At 38.7% G+C, this 26,649-nt stretch overlaps 1 protein-coding gene across 2 annotated transcripts; it reads right to left on the bottom strand.

Annotated features, from left to right (window-relative positions):
- Positions 1 to 306: 306 nt before the first annotated feature.
- SH3GLB1 (SH3 domain containing GRB2 like, endophilin B1) lies at positions 307 to 23,122 on the bottom strand. 2 transcript variants are annotated; one of them, XM_041483132.1, is made up of 9 exons: positions 22,855 to 23,122; positions 19,864 to 20,005; positions 17,255 to 17,383; positions 15,455 to 15,588; positions 14,975 to 15,067; positions 7,478 to 7,567; positions 6,934 to 7,034; positions 1,751 to 1,982; positions 307 to 784 (listed from the first exon to the last, which is right to left on the bottom strand). In XM_041483132.1, the coding sequence occupies exons 1-9, from the start codon at positions 22,924 to 22,926 to the stop codon at positions 677 to 679; spliced, it is 1,101 nt and encodes a 366-aa protein (XP_041339066.1). In that variant the 5' UTR covers positions 22,927 to 23,122; the 3' UTR covers positions 307 to 676. The 2 variants fall into 2 exon arrangements, with proteins under 2 accessions (XP_041339066.1, XP_041339067.1); XM_041483133.1 differs by lacking the exon at positions 19,864 to 20,005.
- Between the last annotated feature and the right edge of the window lie 3,527 nt (positions 23,123 to 26,649).

Consider the following 26,649-nt stretch of genomic DNA (forward strand, 5'->3'; position numbering starts at 1 on the left):
AATTACTAATCAAACTGAATTAGTCTCTTTTCTGGAAAGCAATTAAAGGAAAAAATACAAGGCAAGGTTAAAAACAAGTCAGAATGTATGTCCCTACTTTGTGTCAATTCACCTAGATGCAACTTAAAATCTCAGCATACTGAGAACTTGCCTTAAGTTTTCAGAGGTGACAAAATGCACAAGACACTCAGCAGAAGCCATGTGTGCCTCAGCACATCTGAGCTCCACAAGTGTTGGGAACAGAACCACATGGTTTATGTTTCACATTTGGTTTTGGTTATTCAAATAACATGCATTACACCTGCATCAGTTCACAATAAGTTTATTTTATGTGAAGAAAAGCTTTGCCATTAATGAAAAATTTCAGTAGAAAACAAGAAAGTACCTCCTGCTTTCAATCTAGATTACTCAAAAGTAGAAGCTTGTATTAGTGAAAACTTCAGTAGAAACAAATCTGTAGGAAACGTTCTTGGCACATGAAGTAAAAGCTTTAAACACATTAAGTTTGAATAGAGTATTGACCGTGCAACCATGCTGGCAGAAAAGCCAGTTTTTAATGGCTGGTATTTGTCCCTCAAGACAATAACATGGAAGACACATAAACCTGCTTACATAACGTTAATTGTATATAAATATGCTGTTGCCATAATTGACAGTCTCTATTCCGGCCAACCATTTAGTTTAGCAGTTCTAAATAAGTAATAGGCACTTTGCCTTTCTGATTTCCCCTTTCACCCATCAGCCAGTCTGAATCCATGCCAGGGATACTGTACACTGTTATCACCTACAAAAAGAGAAACACATTATTATAAACTTCATTTGCAGGAAAGAGAGTTACAGTCTATCTTCATGGGATTCCCAGTGTCTTGGAATTGAGATTAACCAGGTTAAACAGAGCATTAGAATGATCATCCATGGAACATAATCTAATGCTCATAAAAATTATTTCACTGATCTGTGGAAAAGAACAGACACAGTACCATATTTTAAAGTACCTTTTTTCTGTTGAAATTCTATTAATTACTGTTTATTTTCTGTTATGTTTTATCTTTAACTTGTGTATCCACCCTCAGCCTTAACAGGCAGCCTAAAAGAGACTTCTGTGGAGTGCATGATAGAGAGACAGATGGTGTTGATGTGTTACATCTTCACAGAAAATCCAAGCCCACAGCTTCTACCTAAGCCACTCTCTAGATAAGAAAAAAATATTGAAGTAATGCACATTTAAAAACCCAAAAATCCTGAATATTCTTTTTTAAATTTCTTCTTCAGCATTAAGCTACATTCACATTACCAGGTGGAACTCTGTTCCAGCACTGTGCTTTACCATCTATCTCCATTTGCTTTGTATAGACTCTCTAACTTACAACTGCAACTGAACTGAAACAGGAATAAACACAGCACAACCTTCACAAAATAAGAAGTTGTTGTATTTTCATATTCTTCCCGCATTGCAGTATTCAACATTTGAAAGACTAATCATATTGAGAATAGTGCTAAAGGTGTGGTGAAAAGTAGACAGCAGAACTGTCCAGCAAATGTTCTTCAAGCTAAAATGGTGTCAGAGATGTTGACTCTCACTACAAAATCTTAGGATACACAGGTACAGGACAATGCTCCAAGGGTATTATTGAAATTTAGTTTTAAAAAATCAACTACGTAGACTTCTGGATGGAGCCGACCTTAACTGGCTACTCACAAACATTCCCATTTTACTTTCAAATAATTAAGGTACATAGAAAACTCTTACCTCATCTGCAAGTAGAGATAATTCACTGCTGTTTGCAGCATCATAATCATAGAGAACTCTTGCTTTTCTGCTGCCACTTGATGACTTCAGTTCACTGAGGCCTGAAGTAACCATTGAATTGCTTACTGAAGGCAATGAAGCAGAGGCTGAGGCCAAGACTGAGGGAGAAGAAACACTCTGCACAGGAGTTGTGGAAGACTGATTGTTGTTAGAGAGGAAAGTAGATGGAAAACTGTGAGAGGGAAAAAAAAAATACTTGAGTGAATCTGTTTTACATAGGGCATTACACATGCTCCCATGCCTAAATTAGCATTCTTATTTTTATCAGCAATAAACATCAGTAAATAGCAGTAAGAGAACAGCACTGAGAGTTCTATAACATAAATAAAGATACTTGTTCCTGATAAGTAGCATAAATCAAATCAGTATCATTTAAAAGGAATGCTGCCACCTTAAAAAAAACCTGGATATTTGTCTCTAAAAAAGGCAAAACCAAGAAAGCACTGTTGGTCAAACTTAATTCAGACTGTACTTTGATAAACATTTCTTTTGACAGCTCTGCCAGAAAAAGTAGCCTCCACCTCCTCCTGCTCATTCCTCAATTATGTGGTTACACAAAAGATTGTGCTGACGAACCAGATCAGGGAAATAATACAACTTAAAACCACAGCCTCCCTCTGAAAGCAAGAAAAAACACACAACTATTTTTGTAATCTAAATCAGTTAATTGATTCAGCTAACTTCATGCTGTAAAGCAAAAATTATTTTTTACACTAAAAACGAACTTATACCAACTTAAGCTCCTCATTTCTAGGTCAGGCTGCTACTTGCTCAGTGCCAGCCATAGTGCTTGCCAGACCCTCCCATGAAGTCAATTAAATTCATTAACCTGACTGAAAAAGAGGGGAAAAAGTGTATAATATCCTACTTTGTTAATGAGCTCAGTCACAAAAAACTGTTATGAGTGACAGAGCAGATACAAGGGAAAGCACAGAATAACATGACTGAAAAATGGAAGGAGCAAAAAGGAGAGCAAAGCAGGAAGAGATTTTGGGGCAGTGGAGTAGGAAGAATGGATCAGCAATGATGAGCTCTGAGAACAGTCCATGTCACTCTGCCCTACATTCTGGGATGCAGTTCTGTGGCAGACTAAACTCATTTATTTAGCAGCTGATGTAACAATTTCTCGTCCCTTTGCTGCCTTACTTGGTTCTAAGACCCATCTGGATTTTACCTTAAGAGTAGGTCAGTAGAAGTCATAAAAAGTGACAGAACTGATGCAGTAAAAAAGGGCCAGCAACTAGGAGTTAGACTGAGTCATGATGACCTGGAACTGCAGTTGTATTTCCTTCCATTCTTTGGACCAGTGAATTCTCACACATAACCCCCCTCATCAGTCCTTCTACATGGATGCCTCTTCGTTAACATCTGGGATATGGGCATATTACCTCCCGCCTCCTTTCCTGTGCCTGCTCTTTTGACATAAGGAGGATCTATCCATACCATGCATATGAACCCACCAGAAAACAACCTCATCCCATCCCTGCCAACCTCTGCTCTCCAGTCAGATTTTTTTCTGAAGATGCAGTTCAGTGGCAACTGTACCTATGTAAATCCAGATCAGTATATTCCCATAACCATGTCTACAGCATTATTTGTGCTCATATAATCATAAGAGGAGCTGCTTTAAGCAGCTGATGCAGGTAAAAACCAAACCAAACAGTGCAGCAACTAATTTTTGTTCATGTGACAGTAAATAGTGGAACAAATGCAGCTCATATCTGTAACAGCTGCAGCAGTCCTGCACACAAGGTTCCAGGTTCACACTATACTTAACCTGGTAAATGCAGTGTCACCAAACAGGGTAGACCCATTCCTGTAACTTTTTTTTGCACAAATGTTCATTCTCCATAATTTGAGTCAGATCTAGCAATCTGCTGCTTTTGATTCAACAACCTGAACTAACCAAAAATCTGGAAGATAACTAACTTTCCATGAGAATAGCTTTTTAAACATGTTCATCTTGCAGTCACAATTGTATTTGACTGAAAGGAAAGAGCAGCAGTGTAATATGGAGGACAGCACTAGCCCCTTGACAGAGCAAATTGCATGTAGAAATTGGCAAGACTTCAGGAAACTGTTCTGAATTTAGGCAGCAGCTTACTATTGGGCAAAGGAGGAAGTCCCATTTCCCCCTGTGGCTTACCTTGACCACTCTTGATCATAAAGACCTGGTTCAACTCACCAAGAGAAGGCAACTCCACCAAATGTTGGGTTTTTTTTCCATTTGCTAGATTAGTTTTTCAAACTAGTTCATCATGTTCCCTGAACAAATCCAACAAGCAGAATAAAGGGAGCCAAAACCAGACCCCTACATTTCTGTAGGTATAACTCAGCTGTGCCTCATGATGTATTTATTACATGATTAGTTGGCATTCAACCAGAGGGATTTAGTTTTAAATGACAATCAGCTGTTTCTCAATATTGCTAAATGACTGTTTGATATACTGCTAAACCTGTTCTCAGTTAACAGAGTAATTACCTGTCAGTTATTCTGCTCAGTTCAAAGGGTCACTGGTTTGTACAGTCAGTGGAACAGAAAGCCAAAACTTTATAACCAGCCTGTCAATCAGTGGAGCATTAAGTCTCACTCCTTTTGCAAAGCCATATTTAAGGCATTTTTCTGGAAGGCTTCAGCTATACAGAGATTGTCTGGTTCAGGGTTTTTTATTTTGAATGCTTGAGTAACAAGAGTCTCACAGCTTGTAGAGTAAGATACTGGTAATAGATAATCTGAAAAAATTATGCCACAGCTTACATTTGTTTGTCAGGGAAGCTGAGAAACTGCAGAGCAAAAGCAGTTATCAGGAAGGTAAAAAGCAGCCAGAGTACCAGAATATTTGAAATAGATTTGTTTAGTTCATTCTGAGGAACTGAAAATAAGAAAAAAGGGAGATTTGATTTAAAGAATCAATCCAGCCTCAGAGGAGGGGAAGGGAGTGCAGAGATAAGCAGCTGGTACTGCCTTGAAGAGAAACATCCATAAAAATATATCTATTTATATAGAGAGAACTGAGTACAAGCTTTCCCCCCACCTTCCTTACAGTTGCCTCTGGAGAGTACATCAGGAAGATCAGCGCTGAGGTTTGGAACCAGGAAGGGGTGTATGCCCATTCTGACCCAGGTAAAACATCATATGCATCTCCTCTGAGAACAGGTTCTGTTTCAAGCAACAAACTGATCTCACTTAGAGGCTGAATGCCTCTGGTCCATCAACAACCTCAAAACAAAACTCAGTCCTTCACAGTTCTTGGCTTTTATGCGAGACTATTGCACAACACCATTCTTAGATGTGTGAAAAGCTGTGTAACTCAGCACTACGTGTTAACCAACAGAGCACAACCAACATCTGAGCTGCTTAAGTTGTTTATTTGGTCTGTATGTGCCCACATAACCTCAGGAGCACAGAACACAAACCCTACTCATCTGCTTATTTAGTGCAAGGGCTACACACCACATCCCTATAAATGGAAGCAAGGAGCACAACCTGAGACCCTGTCCCAGTGCTCTGTTATACTTCAGTGGGATTTCCTTGCATGAGGAAGGAAAGACACACCCAACATTTAATACCATAACTATTTTAATCCACATAGGCAGAGAAACTTCACTGTTATAGGTATTTAGCATTTTGCAAAGCTTCCATGCTTTTGTTTTCTACCAGTCATAGTCATTTTATTAAAAATTCTAATCAGATCACAGCCACATAAAGATACATCCTTCTGTTTTCCTAAAGGCACTATTTTCTTCAAATATACTTTTTTTATACTTGGTAGCAACTTACACAAATTCTAAACAAAAACAGCAGCTCTGGGACAAGCGATACATCCTAAAGCAGGATTTAAAGAGGAACATATTCTTCCTTAGAATAAGGGTATTATGTTTAAGACTGTTTGATAAATACACTAAGATAAGGGTATACATTTTAAAAATCTTCTCAAAATAGTTGTGTAAAAATATTTCACTTAATTTCTAGTTTAAAAGTTGCTTTTCATTAATACTGTAAATGTTTGTTTTCAAGCTTTCAATTCCATAACTTGTATTTATGTGCTACCATATTTTATAGTTGACTATCTGGAATGTATTAGATTGGGATGTAACTTTAAAGATGCAGGTTTTTTTCAGATCGAAGTTTTAAATATTTTAAATTACAATTTAGTAGTTTAGTCTTCTTCAAGACTAAAAAAAAAATCTTTAAACTACACATTTAAACAAACTGAGGAAATGAAATGCCACAGGAAATTGCAAGTCAGGAAAAGGGTAAGATTCAAGAACACTTTTGTTTTTACTTCCTTGTCAGGGAAAACATAAACATAGATATCTCAGAGACAGTTACCTAGAACAGATACCACAGTAAACCTCTAAGTACAGACAATTCTTCAGTGACTACACTCATGTAAATAACATGATCTGTGTAACTCTAAGAAAGGGTGATTGGTGAAGGATTACAATAGAAAAACTTTATGAAGTGCAAGTATGTTGATCTCTCTACATTCCCACCCACCACACAAAAAGGATTAAGAGCACAAACTAATGTCAGCTTCTTCTCTTACTTTAAAAATGCTAAACCCATGAAACAAGAGAAGCTTGTTCATTCTACTGTGTGTGCTCTGGATAATAAACAGGATGAAGTAGATTTCTCCCTATACAGTGTCTATGCTAGCAAGTCAGTTAAGAGTGGAGAACAGGGTTTCATCAGAAAATTCACTACAGGTCGTTATCTGATTAAGAGGCAACAGCAATTTATAGGAAGTATAAAAACTTTTCCCACATTGCAAGTAGTTTAGTAGCATAAGCATAAGACAACTGAAATACTGAGACTACAAATAAATCTCTAGAAATTTCTTCTTGTCACCTTAAATGAGGTTACCAAGAGCTCACCTTTCTCAATTACACAATCTATAAAATCTCAGTAGATCAACTCTCAAAAAGCCTTAGTGCTGTGTGTGGGCTTAGGGAAGTAGCTGCACTGGGTAATTACATATTAATTACCTGAGAACAGATACATTTCCTTTCAGTCCAGCACGCCTGTGTGTCCACCACTATTCTCAGTGTAAGTTTTCCTACTATTCAAAAGCATTTATTAAAAACTGAGCTTTTTCCCAAAGTTTATACAGTATTACTACCTTCCAAGTTGTTTCTGGAGATCCAACATATATTGGTAACATTGTGCATAGTAGGTCATCTGAGCTTCCACAAAGTCATTCAGACAGCGGAGATGATGTGCCTGTAACACAGCAAAGAATTCAAGAGTTTAGTCTACAGGGGCACCCAGGTGCATTAGAAGGAGTAGGCACCTAGTCAGGTGCTAATGCCACTACTTGCATTAAGGGATAGATAGGCAGAGTGCCTGGATTTACCAGGCAAACAGGATAAAAAAATTAACATACTTGAGTAAACATTTTTGTGGTTTCAACACTCAATTGATCTGACGAATGGGAAGCTGGGTATGAAGAATGAAAATGAAAGCTCCTGCATTCTGAAGGTTAATGGGAAAGTAAATTCATGGATATTAAATTAGAATTAAAAAAAAACCAACCCTTGTGGTTTGATGCTTTAATGCACTGAAGTGAAACCTCACAGACCAGAGTTCCCAAGAAGTTTACTGCAGCTATTTTTAGAAGGCACCCTGATATTGACTTTCCTCCTCAACACCTTTTGAGTACTCACATGTGTGCTGCTGATGCCTTCCAGCAGCAGTCTGGTAATCTCTGCTTGACGGTCAAACTCACTCTGAGTAATTCGCACCTCCTGTTCAGACTAAAAGCAAGAATGCATATCAGGTACAGTGCTCTGTGCTACACCTGCCCACTGCAACAGTCCCACTTGATCCAGAACTGCTCATACAAATGCACAAATCACAAACTTAGGTGTTTGAAATGGGCTTTTTCTTTGCAGATCTTTACTAACAAAAACAGTACTTGCATTCTGGGTTCAGAAATGTTGAGGCCCTGTGTACACAGCCAGCAGCTTACTATCAGACACCTGCTACATGTGCAAAAGAAAGGCATTTCTTTGCCAGCAGCATTACCCCACCTCTCACAATAACAAACCAAGCGTTCACTGGCACAACCACGTCTACACCAGGGGTTTAGTCAGCATACCAATGGCAGCCAAGAATAATGTAATTTTTTTCTATATATGAACTTATCAGGTCTCTGATTAAATAATTCAGGGTAAACCTCATGTTATTTTTGCCAGGTAATTACACAGCAATCAGCTGCATATAAATCTTTCATGTGAAGTTTTACCTGGATGTCTCATAATTTAATGTCTTATACTGTCCAACAAACTACTACAACTACTTCTGGAGCTTGTAATCAAGGAGTCTTGGAAATAAATAAATCTGAACTGCACAACATGTTCTAACACTTGGTGCTACAATTAGAGTAAAACGTCTATTAAAATGATGTAATACAAGTTCCATATTTCAATAATTCAAATTTATTCCTTGTTACATATAGTTCTCAATGATTTTTAAGTAAGTTATCAGTGTTACACTAGTTTTAAATTACTTCAATATAGCACAGCCAAAATTACTTTAGAGTACTTTTTTGGTGGGGAAAGAAAAAAATAACACTAAATACACATATACAGAGTATGTGCTCTAAGATTCATTGCTCCACAACATAATGTTCTCAGCCTGGAATCTGGATTACCTTGCTTCAATGCTTATATTCATTTAGTGCTTTGTTTCTAAAACCAAACCCAAGGGCAAAAATCTATATTAGGTCCAAGATGCAGCAATTACTATTCTCAGAAAGGAGGAATATATTTTCAGGAAAATTAATGAGGTAATACAAGTAAAACACTGGTTTCAAAAGCATTTTATGTGTTCGCAACAATTCTGCTCTTGCATCCAGCTAATGTTAATCAGTATGAAAAGTCTCATGGAACCTCAGAAAAGAGCACAGAAGAATGACAGAGTTACCTAAGAAATGTTTTTCCATCTGAAGTCACTGCAGCTGGAAGGGCTTACACAGTAATTAAACACTGAAGAAGTACCTAAAGAGAACTGTGTGCCTCTTACTCAAAACTGAGATAGCAGTGTTTGTATCAAGTTTCAAATTAATTAGGTCTTCAAAGTTTGTTGAGGAAAGAATCTTTGCTTTGAATTTTCTGATTAAATTTTAATTAGTATCAGTGAAATCCATCTGTCAGTCTTTGAGAGACATGTAAGAACAAACAGATGAAAAAAGCTAATCTGATAGCCGAGGGGAAGAAAAGCAACATCTTAATTTTCTTTTAAAAACCCATCAAAGCAATAAGTAACTCATTTATCTGGAGAGAAATAGTTTTGTCTCTTGCTTCTCTGAAGTCAGCAGTTGCTAATGTTTCTGTCTCCCTGTCAGGTAAGTAAATACAGGAGAACAGGAACTTAGAAGAAGGGGGACATATCCATCAGAATGATTTTATTTGTTTCAACAACATTCTAGCAAATCAACTACTTTCTGTAAGAAAAGGAAAAATAGGTAATGTGGTAACACATATTAACTTAGTCAGTACAGAGTGACTTAAAATATATTTACAAAAGCCCAATGTACTGGTTTTATAGAGATTTACATTAACTGAATTATGTGATGATGTCTTTAACGAGTTTTGCCCATCCTAATTTCAGTACTTCTAAGTGAACAGTAGCAGAACAGCATATCTATTCTACACCTTGGGGCAAAGGTGAAAACCAGCACACTTTTAATCTGGGAAGTTTATGGCCTTATCACCTTATTTCTGAACAGAGAGGAGAGCTAAAAAATACAAGACTAAACTTCCCAGCTGCAGTTGTATTATGTTTTTAGGACCATTAAAAAGCCTCACTAGGTATGTCTCGTGAAGATCCCTCAAAATGGTACTTGCTCTGCAACTACAGAATATGACCCCAGGTTTTGAATCTGAGTATTCACATGTAAATAATCTCCCCAGATTTCACACAGGAGTACAGGACCTCTTAGAAATACTGTGCAATCCTGCAGTGAAGGGACAACACACATAAAAGCATATGAAATAAAACCACCTTGCTAATGTTGTTTTACCAGACATGCTTTTAGTAAAACTCTGGTAGTGGATATACAGCTGTGCCTAGTATTCAATATTCCTTCTGAAATGCAGAGTTAGAGGAAGCTAAACTGAAGAAAGTTTGTCATTGCCACCACGCACATCTTTTATTCTAACTCAAAAAAAAACCCAAAAAAACCAACAACTGTAATTGAGCCAGAAATGACTGGATGGTCTGAATTCCTTGCTGGGAAGCTTATATTTAAATTAAAAACATTTATGAATCTCCTCCTCCAACTCTCAAACACAGAAGGACAGATTGCCTTTAGAAATGTAGATGGATTACTGCTCCGTTGGCTGCACATAATGTTGTAGTTTCTTCTCAATAGTCTCTGCTATTTATCTACTAAATAAAAAGGGGACCTTGAATTACATAATTTATTACAAGAGCTAAAGTTTTGTCTTCTTTATGCTATAATTAAGCACTTTGTAGTATTTCTTCTTTCCAAGCCATAATCTCTTAAATTTCACTACCCTTAAAATTGTTTGTCCTTGTCTCTGAAAAGCAGATAGCTTCAAGATTAGTTTTTAATACAGCAGTATTTTTTCCCCGCCATTTTTTCCCCAATAGAAGACCAGCAGACAGGTTTCCTGCTTCCAAATGTTACTTTACTTAACTCATTAAATAATTCTCAAACTTTGGGACCTCACCCTCCTTTTACAGTTAACCCCCCCTTTTACTTTCAATGCCTCCTTCCCTCTGAACTCACACTCATTCTCACCTGTGTACACCATAACTCACAGAAAATTGGAAGAGCAACTCCCACAACTCCCAAAATTTCACTTGAAGCTGCATATCCCAGCTTCTCCCTACACCTCCCACAGCTGCCTAGCTAGCTCCCCATTAAAAACCATACTCCAAAGCCCATGCTCTCCTTCTATTGACATAATTTTAATTACCCTTCCTCTACAGAAACCCACTAAGAAACCCCTCCTTCCCTGCCAGCATCCCCCCTCACAGCCTGCTGCCAGCACTGGCTTGTCAGAGCCAGTGAGCCTATGAACAGCCCTTCTCAAGGCACCACAGCAGCCACCACCCAACAACCCATTAGCTCCTCTGAGTTTGTCCCTGGGCAAGGGATGGCACAACAGAGCAGGCTGCAATGCCCATTCCAAGGCTAATACTAAGCTTACAAACTAGCTTTCAGGGCAGGTGCAGTTTTCAGATGTGCCTACCCCCTAACTTAAGCTGCTGAAGATCTAGTGACACTGGGGAGAAAGGTGAGGTGTTCCATGCTCTGGGTAAAACTTGAAGATCAGTGTTTTCAGGAGAGTTTAGATTACTAGACCCCTATATTTCTGAAAATTTTCAAATAAGCTTGTTCTTATGAGGATATCATGCCAGTAAATTTTGAGAGAAGTCCTGTAGTTGTCCATTGTATCTTGTCCCATGAGAATCATACAGCCAGAAACAGCTTACTACAAAACAAGCCCCAGGCATTGTTTTGCCACTGAAACCTGAAAGGCCCTGGAGGGGCCCAGTGTACTCTGATGTAATGCATCAGGCTGCCAGCATCAGACTGAAATCAACAACATGTAATATCCCTTATTACAGTAGACCAGCACAAGTCATGATTTTAGAATTCTGCAATTTTAAAATTGTTTACTTACTTTTGTCACTTCCTCAGCCCATATCTAGTCAGCATTAAGAGTAGGGGAGGAGAAAATAAAAACATACAAACTTAGACATTGGTGGTACTCTATTACAGTATATGTACTTTCCTGTCCTCAGAACTTCACAGGGATTTGAGGAGTGCTACAAGTCAGTTGCCCAAAGCCCTTCAGACACAATGAATCTATTATGAATATGGATAGCATTACATCTATGGAACAAGTTAAGATACTGAAGAGGAGTGTGACTTATAGAACTCATGTATTACAAGAATCTACTTAAAACAAGCTATTACAACACAAGACATAACTACTTTTAAAAATTACATGAATCAGACAAACCAAATTACCTTAAGAGGAACTTAAGTTACCTTAATGTGTTATCATAATGGAAAACTATGGAAATCTATTCTCATTTTTACACTGAAACAGATGAATGCTTTCTCTTGCTAATTTCATTACCAGTTTTCTATTTCACAAGCACTTTGACTGAAACCTAAATTTAATTGAAACTGCCACAGAGGTATCTCACATTGAATATTAGAGTAGTAGCAAGCAGCACAGCAAAGTCATAGAACTGCAAGGGATTTAGTCTAAAAGTTAATTACTTCAGCTTGCTCTTTCAATTCCCTCTTGCAATGTGGTTCTTTAATTTTCATCTTCTGCCATTGTAAGATGATGACACAATCAGGAGTAGGAAGAAATGTGCATAATGGTTGCAGGAGAAAACTGTAACAAACAAGTTTATTTGCTCATTTTTTAAGCTGATCACAGCTGAGAAATCTGGAATGCTAAATTGAGATGAGACCCAATATGCTGTGCAGATCCAAACCCCAACCAGAACAGGCTGGACAGCACAGTCTATGCTGTACATAACTAATTAATCTCTTTCTCTTCCACTTTCACAACTACAGTGCTAAAACCAGCTGCACTAGGGAGTCTTTGCAACAAGTTTAGGATACATTGTACTCTAAGTTAAGCCATTAACTTCTGTGACATTATTCAGTTGCAGTTCTTTGTAACACATTGCTTGAAGGGAATCATTTCTACATATTCCTAGCTGTTTCACATAATTCACTTTAACTCATATTAAAAAGATAGGAAAACTAAATCCCTTTCCTCTAATAGCTGAAAATAATTTCAGAAGTGAAAAATTAACTCCTTTGTATCCTAAGTTTACATTGATAAAATCACAGAAATTAGAATCTAATACTGTATATTTCAAATTATCAGAAATAATCTGATAAAAATAACATCCAGTGCTGCACTGACATAAGTGTATTTATTCATTACACCAATCCATTTTCAAATGGAAAACAACAAAATGAACTGGATAGCAAGAGGAAACATTTCAAAGGAAAATGAATGAACACAGGAGGCCAACAAACCTTTAGCCATTTTACATGCAGCAAGTTGAGCATGTAAGAGACATTTACCATAATGTTATTCTCTTCAGGCTGAGAGATGTTTAGTTGCTTAAGTGTACAGATAAAAAACAAAAGCAAGTTACAAAACTGCAAATATAGCAGGTAACTAGATTATAAGCACAAAGTACTGCAAGTTTAAGCTAAACAAGACTGTGAAGTGAAGATAGATAAATAAAACAGTATAGATTTTGGTTTTAAACACTGCACTAAACTGTTTCAGTTCTACAGTAAGCAAAGGACAAGTAATTTTCAAATTATTTTTCCCAGTTATAAAAATATGTAATCACATGTAGATAAAATTTAGCACTTGAACCTGTCACAGAAAATAGTAAAGCATAAAAATTTGCATCACAGCTCAATACACTTCACTAACCTATCAGTCCAGCCCTATTTGTTACGTTTCTTCCCTTATAAATAAAGGGAGCCAGCAGAACATAACCCATTTGCATCACACCTATATCCAGGTTAGCTATATTGCAGAGGATAAGGAAGAACTGCAATTTTGTTATTTCTGCTAGCATTCTACAATCTGATACTTCTTACACATGCATATTAATTTTAATTACATTTTGACAGCAAAGTATAGGCAAAATAGTGAAGAGGTTTAGAGTTTCATGCTCTTCCAGTACTAAATTATGTGCATAAAACTCCATACTTGCTGTATGAATACTTAGGATCAAGCACAGTAGCAGAAGCAATTGGCACCAAGTTCTGAATGATTGCATCAGTGATGGAATTAAAACCTCAGTATAATATATACATATATAATTTTAATACTAGGCTCAAGGGGAACAATTCCTTATGGTCTTTTCGTTGCTTTAGAAAGTAAGGTCCATACTTGCTACTACACCAGAAAGGAAGCTAATAATAAAAGCACTTTTTTTATTAACTTAACTCTGAACAAAGTCAAGCAAAGGAAGGGTTTACTATCCAATGCTCTCCTATCCATTGCTTCAAAATTGCACTACTTGCTGATCAACACCTTCTGTGTTCTCCGTAGTTAGTCTTACAAATTAAAAAAGCTTGACAAATAGAGAAGTGACTCTTTTTGCATAGAATTTACACAAGGGAAAATGCATGCATAGACTTAAAAATACAGATAGTTTCAATACAGAGGGACAGTGTGCATGACATGGACTGACACACAAGAGCAGAACTGTCAGGTAGAGATTATGTTGGTTTTTAGATGGCTCATGATCGCAAAGCTGCAATGCACTTCAAAGCTCAAGATGATGTCTCTCAGATCTTTCAGGACAAATGTGTATTCTGAAAAGCCAGAAAAAGCTGCCAGTCTTCCTTCTGCCTCTCCATCATGTACACTGTCCCTGTGTATTTAAATTGACTGAATTTCTTTATTTGCTTGACTCTTACTGTATTAACCCTCACAGGAGAAATCACTTCACTGTCCATCATTAACTGCTGAACCTTTAGAAATGAAGTCAAAAGATGGCTATGAGAATACTGTAAATATATCCTGATGAAACTACATACAGTCAACAGTCCATTCCTTCACTTAGAGCATTTTAAGAGTTTAAAAAGCAGTAAACTTTTTTTTTCAATTTAATCTCCTTGAATAAGCATTTTCTGAGGGAATCAGAATGGTTAAGTCATGTGAGTTGAAGCGTCTCACCTCTGTTTGGTGGTGTAAAATAGTAAGCAATACATAAAGAGAAACCACAAATATTTTTGACAGAGAAGTTCAGTATAGACAGGTTCATCAGTTGAGAGCAACTATACATGCACATCAGCACTTACAGAGATTCAAGTATTTGTATTTACACCCATATTGGCAGGTTGTATCAACTAATTTTTGACAGTATAGGCTCATCTACTATAAAACAAGAAGAGATTAAGTAAGTCTAACTTGATGGAATATTTAAAAGTAGAAGACTAACACCTTGATCAGTAACTCACTTCTGTTTCCTTGTGTTCCACTAAGGCATTTCTTACAAAAGTACCTAGAAAACAACCAGGGTAAGAAGCTAGGACTGGAAACATAACCAAGCAGTCAAGTTGATAAATATGTATGAAAAAGTCTGAAAGTTATGGACCAACTGAAAAAAACCCTTCTACTTACTGCAGCTCGAGCTTCTGCAACTTTTGCTTTCTTCAGTCTGGTTTTTGCAGCATCCAAATCCAGTCTTTTATTTTGTAACAGTTTACGTTCTTTCTGAAAGTGAGTGAGGTTAGTTTGTGAGAATGGGTACACACACAAGCAAAAGACTGTCTGCTTCGAAATGCTTTTAATGAAGTATCACATAAAAAAAAAGTTCTTCAGTTGAAGAGAGAGGCAGAATTAGATCATAATTATTCTCACATAGTTTATGCTCAATATGCATACTTCTCATAGAACAACAGTTAATAAACAAACATTTTCATCATTATTTTGTTTTTAGCTCCACAGAAAAACAGAAAATACTCCAAAGACACAAATTTCACTTGATTTTTTCTCTATTACCTGGAGGAAAATAATAATGCACCATTATCTACTACTATGTTTTGAAGACTGACAGTTAAAATTGGTGTGCAATTCTGAAAAATGTACAATTCAACTTACAGTAATGGTTTTGTAGTCTCCTTCAATAAAGTTTCTTAGGGGAGTGAGAAAGTTTATAGCAGAAGTTTGAATGAGTTCTCTGTCTGCTGCCCCAATTCGCTTTTGTGTTTCTCCACATTTAATGAGTGCATTTCCTGCAAAGGAAAAAATATGTTAATCATATTGTTTAGGCAGGAGGTTAACAAAACAGGTTGCCACAGTCAGGAAAGTTTAGGCCAGCATTTTGGAAAACAAAACAAACATCCAATGTCACAAAAAGGGTCTTCAAAAGAAAGAAAATAATGTGCAAAAAACTCAACCCCCCCCCCCCCCAAAAAAAAAACCACTCCAAACCCCCCAAAACTAAACACCAAAAAAACCCCAACATAAAAACAAACAAAAACCCCACACTAAAATAAACATCCACACAAACAACAAGCCAAATCATTTTTACTATAATCAATCACAGGTCAAGGCAGGATTTCAATGAGACCACATATTATGGCAACTCCTATTTCAGAACTGGACTTCATACCTACTTATTTTAATCCAACAACTTCCTCTCCTACACAACATTCTTAAGACAGGAGTAGTTGGAAGCAAGGAAAAAGCTTATTAAGATTTTGGAAAATAATGTGCTTTTCCTTGCCCCCATCTACTCCAACTTCTAAACATGCATTTGCACATTAACCGAGTAATACTTTGAAATTTAGTTGCAAGTTAAGTATTGAAACTGAAGTTAGTGTATCAAAAGGAACTTCAGCCTGATACTGCTTAGGACACTAAGTATTCAGAGAAGACTTTACGACCCCACATGAAACCCTAACATTCTATCTATATGCTAACATTTTATCTTATTTGCCTGAATTCAAAAACTTCTGCAACTTAAGGGACCGTGTGCCTCTAAGTACAATTCTGTTTGATGTTAAAGAGCAAGACTTGAGACTGATGATCAGAAGGAAGGCCACAGATACATAAAATCACGTGGAAGTAAGAGGAACAAAGCTTGCCATTATTGATTTTGGCATAAGAATTCTATAAAACATTTACTTTTTTTTTTTAATGTGTTTTCCTTTTTTGAAAAAGAACGCCATTATTTACAGATAGAAGGAACTCATTCTTCACAGAACAAAAGTTCTCTCCTACAGTAATTTTGAAGAAAAACTTGAAGAGAGTGAACTATCAGAGTTGGCATACCATAATAAATACAGACACCTGCATTTTTCAGTTGTTTAAATTAAATCAACAGCAGAATTTGTATCGGCAACTTAAAGAGGTGTAGAGAAGACTAGAATTAGACTTTAAAATTAACAGTAGTGTAAAAATATTAGAGGTAATACCCCCAATCATCTTGTCATAGGTATATAAATTTTCTAGAGAAGGAATAAAACTTAGATTTGTTCCACACTACTATCCTTACCAAAATATTATATATAAAGAAAAGCAGAAATACTGTACTGTTAGAAAGGTTTCTTAACACAGAAGTCAATTTCAGGTAACATTCTCACTCCAAACAACAAATAAAATCAATAAATACTGTCAAATGTGCAGATGTATTCCTTTGAACAAGGAAACTAAACTCCAAAAATAGTTCTCTGGTAACATAATTACCCATCCATGAAGATGGATACCATTCCAACCCCAAGCTCTGTTTCTAGATTTGGAGAGAAACCTCATCATTGATCTCCTAATGCTCAGTTATACAGCAAGTCAACTCAAACTGATACAAATGTCAATAAACAGTTTTATCTAGAGGAAGACAAGAAATATAACTTTATATTGTTTAAAAAGCCTGTATCTGTGAGTTTTTTTACTTCTTACCATAGGCTGTTCCTGGGCCAAACTCATTCCCAGCATCAATCATATACTGGCCTAATAACTCTGGGTTATTCATGCGACTTGGTGCTTTGCGGTCCAGCTTCTCGTAGACAAATTCTTCTATTCTGGCATCTAAAAATGTTGATTTGAAATAATTATTGTCATTTAAAGCACTAGTCAGAATGAGAAACAAACAAACAAGAAAAGGAACACAAAAAAGGAATTTCAAAATCCAGCCATTAAACTCAACATTAAGTGAACAATGTTAAGCCGGAGATCCTGTTCCTGGAAACAAACCATGTTCCATGTTTGCCATGCCATGTTCAAATGCTTCCTAGATCCAGCTGGGAAAGTGAAAATTTATACATTTCTTCTCCATTAGCATAGTTATACAGCTTTTCAGAATTTCGATCAGAAGTCTCCACAGTAAGAGCAATAACAGAACACTTGTCCTTAAAAAAACCAGTCTTTTGTTCCCCCTCCTGAAAAAAGACCAAAATTGTTCACTACAATTAGCAGTAGGAATTAAATTCAACAACTACTCTAAGTTCCCTATTAAGATATTCTGAAAGTTCAATAGCCCCAGAAATTATATCCTCCTTCGCATGCCCCATGCTCCCTTGAAACACTCTGAAAGAAACCATTAGAAGTTATTAGAAAATGTTTCATTTCGTGTTCTCATATTTCCTTAGTCCAAGCAATAAAACTAGCAGAAAAATGTGTTGAGACTATGTGAGCATTACTACCCATCTATCACAATACTAAGCCACAGGGAGCTTCTTAGGTGGAAAGGTCTCACATACCTCAACAGGGACTCTGTAATTGAAAAAGCAAACTCCTCAGATACAATACCCAAATTTCTCTGACCAACTGCTTTCATTTCTCACCTAGCTGGCTTTATTTATACAGTCAGTAACAACTCATTTCAGCCTACAATAGTACAGACAACCACAAAGAAGCTTTCCAGTGATCAAACCTGCCACTTTAATACTATTTCTTAATTAGACAACTTTCAACAGCAGTGGATTAAATAACTACTCTCTCATGAAGGTCACAAAAATTAATCTAAGACAGACAATTATGGGTACCAGTGCATTCCCTGGCAGCAAGAGCGAACCAGAAATTATCAAAAGTTATTTGTTTTCTTTACTCAAGCCATAATATTTATTTTTTACTAAATCACAAAATAACTGGAAAGTAATCTAAAATTATTGGACATGGGTCTGATCTATAGGCACAATTATAAATGGGACTGAAAGTGATTTTTCCTCCCCCAGACAGGGTCACTCCATTAACAACCACCAAAAGCAGCTCCCTGCAGCATGTGATCCTTCTCCCAAGTAGGCCAGCAAACAGCTGAAGTTACATTCACAAAGATCACTGCTCAATGCTGAGTATTTTTAGGCATAAGAAAATGGACTGGAGAGCAGAACTGAGACACTACTATATATCATCCTTCTACTGAAACTTCTTTATACGCTTCCACCAGCCTCCAGTCAGTGCTTCAATATTCAAAGCTTACAAGTTTCTGAAAAAGTCCAAGAGATACTACAAATACTGAATTGAATGAAACAGACAACTGCTTCCTCTGGCCTAGACAAAAGCAGAAATTTGAGCTAGAATATTCTGCAAGTTCTACTGCATCCTTCCCACATGATTAGTTGGTTTATTTTTAAAATACTGTTCTTATGGAACTAAAAGATGCAACACACTTCCAAAGTAATACTTCAAACATCTCTGTAATAAAGAATTTATCCACTTGGCATTAGAGAAGTGTATGATTTACCTTTAGTAATTAATCCTAGCTCAGTATGTCATTACAAGGAGAATATTTGTTTTCAGTGCAGAGGTAGTAGCAGTTTTATATAATTATCATTTGAGCAAACCCAAAGGAGGTTTAGACTTTTCAGTGAAGTAGTTCACCCACTGACTAGTCACCAGGTCTTGACTTAAAATCTAGAGCTATACACTAAGCAAATTCCTATAGCACTAAACTCTAGTACAACTGCAGGATGAGTCTGAAACTGATGTCCTCAACATTACTACTTCATAGCAGCAATTTCAGAAACAAACAAAATTAGCACACCATAAAACTTCATTACTTCTGCCCATGTTTTTTTTCCTGTTACTGTTACAGTAAGAGACTCAACAGTGATGAAATCATATTTGACACTATTTTGTATGGCTTAAGTAGAGTGCTAATTCTTCAGCAACGGAATTATTAAAGACAGGTATTTTAGTTCATCTTGCCTGCTTCAAGTGGATTTGTATTGTGCAGAGAGTTTAAATAACGAAATATTCTTGAACCACTATATGTATCCCATGAAGAACTTCAGAGTTCTTACAGCTATCCAAGATATCTGGAATTAGAATGGGAACAGTTTAAAAAGCTCTGTATACAGTTTTCCCCATTTGAAAGGTTCAGGAAGTATCAGCAACTGGCAGTGTCTCCAGTTCTTACCAGCTCTTCAAAATGTGCTTTCCATAACTGCAGCCTTCAAATTTTAAAACTGCTGTAGTCATTACTTATACAATAGCTATTGCAGGAAATATTTACATTGGCATATTTATTAATTCAAAAGTTGAAAACAAAAACCTGAAGGGCTCCTTACTTGGATTTGGCTGCAATAATACTTCTGTTTGTTTCATTATTTTTTCTGTCCATAATTTAGTGCATTCTGCTTTGCTGAGAAGGTTCTCCAGATGAGCATCCAGTTCAGTCTTCTCTGCCTGACCAAGCTTTTCTTCTGTGAACTGCAAGTCAGTCACATGAAAAATATTCAGTTCATAGAAATAATTTTCCAGAACAAATTTAAAACAGTCACTTATATTAGTTTGAAGATGTTTTAAAAGATATAACCATTCCCCAAAGAAATAATTTTCCAGAACAAATTTAAAACAGTCACTTATATTAGTTTGAAAATGATGTTTTAAAAGATATAACCATTCCCTAGTCATCAGTAAAAATCTAAGGACAAATTTGAAAGCTATTAAGTTCACCAACACATCCATACTATCAGATAAAAAAGGGCAGAAAAATATGCGAAAGGTAATTTGTAACATTATGAAGAAATCCTCTGCTAAACTTGGTACTGAGAAAGCTCACATGAAGCATTTTGTCCAATTTTGCACTGTGTTCTTTAAAACATTAACCAAAATGGAAGTCCAGAGGTAATAAAGAAAACTTAAAAATTACTTCAATCTTGTATATTTTGTAATTGCTTGTTAACTAACCTCGTGTAAAACCTGACGACAAAACAAATTCCGATTGCAGCTACCTTGAATATATTGAAAAAATGTCCTGTCCAGGGGCAACAGGACAAAAATAGGGAGTTTAAACTTCAGTAAGAAGATTTAAATTATAATTAGACATTAAAGAAAGCTTCTAAAGACAAGGATTAAAAGCTAAAACAAACTTTCTTGGGAAGCTGTGAATTATATATCTTTGGGAGTGGGGAGTGTGTTGGTTTTTAGAATAGGACAACCCAGTGTCTGATAAACTCTTTAGATGTCCTGTTATGCCTTACAGAAACAGTAAGACCACCTCAGCTGTTCTGTGATTTCAGTGACCATGAAGTACAATATAACTTCATTTAGCTAAATAAATCCATCAGACAATTCATTTCACTCGACACAAAATTCATGCCAAGTCCTACTAATCGACAAGCAGTTTGTTTTTCAATCCCAGTCAGGGAGAAGCTGCACATCTCACATCAGGGAAGCAAGCACAGCCGGAAGTGAGGGCTTTGCCTGCCCCCTTCCGAGCAGCAGTTCCTCCCAGCGATGATCCCATCCCTGGCAGCGCGCTGGTCAAAGTCAGGCATTCCCAGGAGAATCTGGCTTATGATTAAGTCACTAACAAATTTACCAATTAGGAACTTAACAGGACCGGAAGCATTCTGACTGTCCAATTTCATTCTTAACAAGTTCTTTGGTGGTCAGTAAGAAACCGAATACAATAGAAGTAAACCGCATTATCCAAGCTTGTTTTAATTTCTGTCACATGTAGATTAACTACAAATTAACTTTGATAGCATACACATCTTGATAAATGCTTCTGGCACTTGCAGTTCTACATAAAAGCAAACTGCAGTCATGAGAAAGTTCAGCTGGTGTATAGGGAAAAAGGGAATTTATTCATAGATCCACCACTACTACTGTTTAAAAGGCTTTTAAAACTATGCCAGGTGTTCTCAGAAACTTTGTACAGATACTTCACAACACAGTAAAAATAGGTGTGGAATTATTTTTTTACTAATTACAGATAATAATATTTGTATATAAAATTATTAATACTTCTTATTAGTATTCCATAAATCCTTTCAGCAGTGTGAAGATTGCTAAGTGAAGACCACAATGTTAGATTTCACACATACACTTAAAATGAAATCACAAGGTCCCATCACAAGATCTTACAATAAAGGGTGAAACTGCATCTCCTCATTTTCCCTTGTCCAACAAGAAAAGAAGAGAAAGTGGAGGCAGGAAAGGAAGAGTCGGTCTGGGAAGCAGGTAGATGTGGAAGAAGCCAAAAGCCAGGAGTAGTGCGGGAAGCATGGAAATACCTCCACCACAAAGAGAAGCTATAATGACTGCTTCAACTTCATTTAAATTTGAACCATATTTTTGACGAGTTCGCATTTTCAGAGCTCTGCTGTGCTGCTGGTCATTGGTTCTGCTTGAATATTGAGATTTAGGGCAATACACCAGACTGACCAGACGAGACAACAACGCTTACCACATTCCAAACCTGACTGTGGAAACGAAAGTGGATTACTACACACTGCTTGGGTGCCCATCTCCCTACAGCAAATCTGTTCAAGTTTGATTATATAAGGAAAGGGGATTACGGCTCAAGACAAGCGCTAAGGAACAAAAGACAGTTCCAGTGCTGTTACTGCGAAGAAAGGGGAAGACCAAATCTGAAACAATGGGCTATCAAACTAGCTTTAAAACGACACTAAAAGTAAAACAAATCAAACAACCTAAGCAGACACATACCGGACTTTCATGTGTCAAATCAGAGTTCGATTTTTATCGATCAGGCAGCGATATGAGCACGTTTCTAGCAGCCGGTAAAAGCCAGGTGCTTATTTCAGGCGAGACACACCTTTGTCCTTTGCATGCACAAAGTCCGGCCGTATCTCCCGGCAGCTGATGCCTGCGCATCTCGCGCTCCCAGTGCTGGCGCCTTCTCCCCCCTTTGCCCGTCTGACCTTGGGCTGTCTCATCCCCGCCAGCCCCCCGAGGCTGTTGTTGTGCAGCCTGCCTGGCGAGCCGCCGGGCCTGCCCAGCCCGCGGCCGAAGGGGCCGGCTGGAGGAGACTCCTCGCAGCAGCCCATCGCCGCCCGGCCCGGCCAATGCTCCGGCCTCGCCCCCGCCAGCACAGCCGGGCCTGCCGCTCCCTGCGAGCCCGCGGTGGGCCCGGCCCCTCCCGGCCCCCGGGGCGGAGCCGAGCGCCCCGGCCGGCGCCCCGCGCCAGGCCCAGCGGCGGCCCGCCGGAGCCACTCGCGGCCTCGACCCCAGCTGGAGCGTCCCCGCGTGGGGCCGCCCCGGCAGAACCCCGTTCCGGCGAGGCCCCGGGAGGGGAGGGCGGTTCGTACCTGCACGGCGCGGCTCAGGAAGGTGCCCGCGTCAGCCGCCAGCTTCTTCACATTGAAATCCATGATGTTCATCTTGGGCGGGGGCGCTGACTCAGCCCAGGCACCCGCGGCGGCGGCGGCCGCTCCGGCCCGTCCCTGTGGGAGCCGCCGGGGGCGGTGCCGGGCCCGGCCCGACCGCAGCGGATTGGCGGGGCCGCGGCGTCAGCCCAGGGCCCGGATCGGCCGGGTGAGCGGCACCGGCGGCCGCCCCGCCCCGGCCCTAGACTGCCCTGGCCCCGCTCCGCCCCGGCCACCTCCCACCGCAGCCCCGCTCCGCCCCGCTCCTGTCGCGGCCCGCCCCACGCTGGCGTGAGGGGACAGCGGGCGGGGCGGAGTGGGGTGGCCAGGCTGGCCGTGGTGGCCCGGCGCGCTTTTCCTGCCGGCTAGCCCCGAGCGTTATCGGGGGTCCCGAGGCTGCGGCTGCTTCGGGGCCGGGTTAGCCTGCCCGCCAGCCCCGGCCGAAGGAGGCTCAGGGAGCCGGCCGCGGCCTTTGCCGGGAAGACTCGCTAGCAGGGCGGGCGGCACAGGCAGAGTCCCTTCGGGCGGGCGGAGGTGAGCCCCGGGCACGTCTGTCGGTGACCCCCCGGGCATGTCTGTCCGTGCCGCAAGCGTGGAAATCCCGCCGCTCGCAGGGACCGCGGCCCGGCCTGTCCCGGGGGCTGCACCCCTCCGACCTGGCTCTTGAGAGGACAAGTCTCGCCTCCCCTCCCTTTCCTTGTGTCCTGAGTTTAGTAAGTCATACCTTGTCTTCACGAAAAATAGTTTTTGGTTAAACTGTCAAAATGTAAACTGGGGATGAATTTTTAAGAAGTCGTTCAGAAAAAAAGTGTTTATTAAAAGATGTTTGGATAAACAAATACTGAGATGCAACTAGGCATTAGCACCAAAACATCACAAAGGGAGGTTTTGAAAACCTTGAGTACAGTAGCAAAACTCAATAGCAGTAATCAAGCAAATCAGGAGGAAGTAGTCTCTACTTTTAGTAATTTCCATTATTTTAACATCTCTCAGCATGATTATTGAATATTCAAGAAGAAAAGAAAGGACCTTTGACATGACCAGGAATTAGAAAACATCTACATTGTGGCATCATTGGCAGCAGCTTAATATACCCAGTTTGAAAATAATCCTGGTTGTTCAGTAATTTATTTCATAATCCAAATAGTGAGTAATGAGTGTCTGAATTTGATAAAGTCAGAGGAAATCCTATGGCATTATGACAAGAGGTGAATTCCAGAGAAGGGAAATAGCTAACAATCAAAGCAATCTTGCTTACATGCCAGTCAGATTCCAGGAATTAAAACCAAAACAAAACCCAGGCTGTGTACAGTTCCTGTTGTACCTTTTATCCTGCTAAGAACAGGGCCTGAAAGCTATTGTGTGTATGTGTTTCCTTTTCTTGAATCATTTTACCTTTTTCAGCTGGTATTGTTTAGTTTATACATGAGTATAAATGTTTGCATATAAAAGCTATATGACAAGTTTGTTTCTATTTCCTAAAATTAATGTTGCTGGTATACAGAAGTCCCAGGAATCTCTCTTTCAAGGCCCAGTACTATATGACCTGATGAAAGCTGATTACAGTTGTGTAAGTGCTGGTTACAATTCATTGTGATATCAATTTAGCATATGTGAAAAGACAACAACATCAAAAATTTTAAATTTGGATCTACAGATGCAATTATTTCACTTTATAACTTCCATTGGCGCTAAGTTCCAGCAGTTCACATTGGTGGATTTCCACAAAAAGAGATGCCCAACAACTGAAAGCAGTGGTGCCTGAGCTTGTAGCAGAAGCACCAGCTGAGCTGCAATGTACCCCAGTAACGCCCCGGCTGTGTGGTATTTTCAGGCTGGAGTGAACAGCCATCAAGTCGGTTTAACTCTTCCCAAATCAACACACTGCTTGTTCTTCCCTGAAGCTTGCAGCCTGCTGCTGCCCATGCATTGAGCCTTGCGTGCCAGAGAGGAAAGTGCTGCTTTCTGTTACATTGTCCAGTGTCCTTGGTATTGCTTTTCCTTCCGAAAATTGCTCCTGGAAGAGGAGCAAGACTCCCATCCTTTAAGCCCCCATGGGTTAGAGTGATCTTGTAGGATTTGGAAAACCTACTTTTAGTTGCTGCCTTCCTGAGGAGCCCCAAACAGAGTGGTACTACTTCTTAGGAAAATGCCTTATGTAGCAAGTATTTCCACCACTAACAGATGGGTTGCTTGGCACTGGATCTGGTGTTTCAGTTCTCACTTTTAACATCCTTCCCCTTTTTATGAATGCTAAGCACTCAGAATGTGAGAGGGAAAAAAATAAATCTTCAGCTAGTGATTACTACACTTGTTCAAGAGGAAGATCTGTTATACTGCATGATTATATATTTCATACAAAACTCTAGTTCAGATAATTTTTCCCATTTTGTATTTAGTGTATAAATAAATTCATTTAATGGATCACAACCTGAATTTCCATGCTTTTGAAATTCCACAGGATTTTACTATTCTTAAAACACTACTGTGTTTCTCCCTTCTTTGTCGTTCTCTTTCTTTGTGTGTTGCAGGCCTATTATGTACTGTTCAGGACAAACTCTGGAAATTTTTTTGGCATCCTAGAAGGTGTTAACAGCCTTATTTTGGAGATTGCTGTTGCCATTTTGAGAAATTACCACATGCAGGCTGTCTGCCTTGTTCTTATTGGAAGCTTCAGTAGCTGGTTCTAGTAGGAAATTGGGTCCCTCTCTACAAGTACTCTTCAGACCCAAAAGCACTGTCAGGGATTTGGGTTTGGGATAAAGTGATATATCTGGCCCAGGTAAGGAAAGCCATACCTTAGCACACAGGCTTAGTTACAAGCCAGATACTGACATAGGGAGTGCTGAAGGTGAATTCAAAGCATGCACAATGTGTAGAGATATACACCAATGCATTCTGAGAAAATCAGTTGCAAGGGCTGAGGAGCTGTGCTGGAGGAACAGTATCAAACAGTAGCTCCGAAGTGTGGGGAAGGTCACTTGTAAAAGTGCTGGAGCCATAGCATTGTCAGGCTGAATAATTGCTTTAGGCTTAATTTTAAAAAGAAATTAAAGCCTTCCATGTGCACAATCTCTGAGAATTAAGAAGTGGGTGACCACTGTACCAGAAGGTATGGTGAACAATATAACTTTGCCTACTGTCTGATTTTCAGCCTTTCTTGTAACATACCCCAAAAGAAGAAATAACCGTTCATAGCATTTTACTGCTGGATATAAATGGACGCTGAAGCATCCATTCCTATGAGTAGAAATAGAATTTGCACAGAAAACCCAAACTAACCAACCAAAATTATGTTAATATAAAGGTTTATAGTGTAATTAAAATATTTTGATGTAAAGAGTAATAGTTTAGAACTGAAATGATTCTCAATTGACTCCCAGTACTGCAGACAGTATGGGAAGGTAGTGTTTACGCCAAAGGCTTTGGAGTCAAAGATTTGAAAAATACAATCCCAGAAATGCCTTCATAAGTCAGTTTATATCCTGTGAAAACACTGTAAAGGAAACAAACACACTCTGGTAGCACATCTAATCCCAATAATGTAGTGCCCTTCTTGGAATTCATACCTATTTAGTTCTGTAATACACTGAGGGTCACATATTGTGTCACTGTGTGTATATACACCGCTTCTATTCCCACTCATGATTATGTAACTGAAGCATATATTTGCATAATATATTTTTATTAATACTTAACATATTTATGTAATCATTTAATGCAGTTTAGCAATGGGAA

The sequence above is a fragment of the Pyrgilauda ruficollis genome, unplaced genomic scaffold (genome assembly GCF_017590135.1).
Source record: "Pyrgilauda ruficollis isolate IOZ18807 unplaced genomic scaffold, ASM1759013v1 scaffold6, whole genome shotgun sequence".
NCBI classification, from domain to species: domain Eukaryota; kingdom Metazoa; phylum Chordata; class Aves; order Passeriformes; family Passeridae; genus Pyrgilauda; species Pyrgilauda ruficollis.

Coding starts and splice junctions, on each gene's coding strand:
- SH3GLB1 (XM_041483132.1), bottom strand. CDS start 22,926: ATGAACATCATGGATTTCAATGTGAAGAAGCTGGCGGCTGACGCGGGC. Junction 15,589..17,254: donor TGGCCCAGGAACAGCCTATG/GTAAGAAGTAAA, acceptor TTTCCTTTGCAG/GAAATGCACTCATTAAATGT. Junction 7,035..7,477: donor AAGGCATCAGCAGCACACAT/GTGAGTACTCAA, acceptor GCTGTGTTACAG/GCACATCATCTCCGCTGTCT.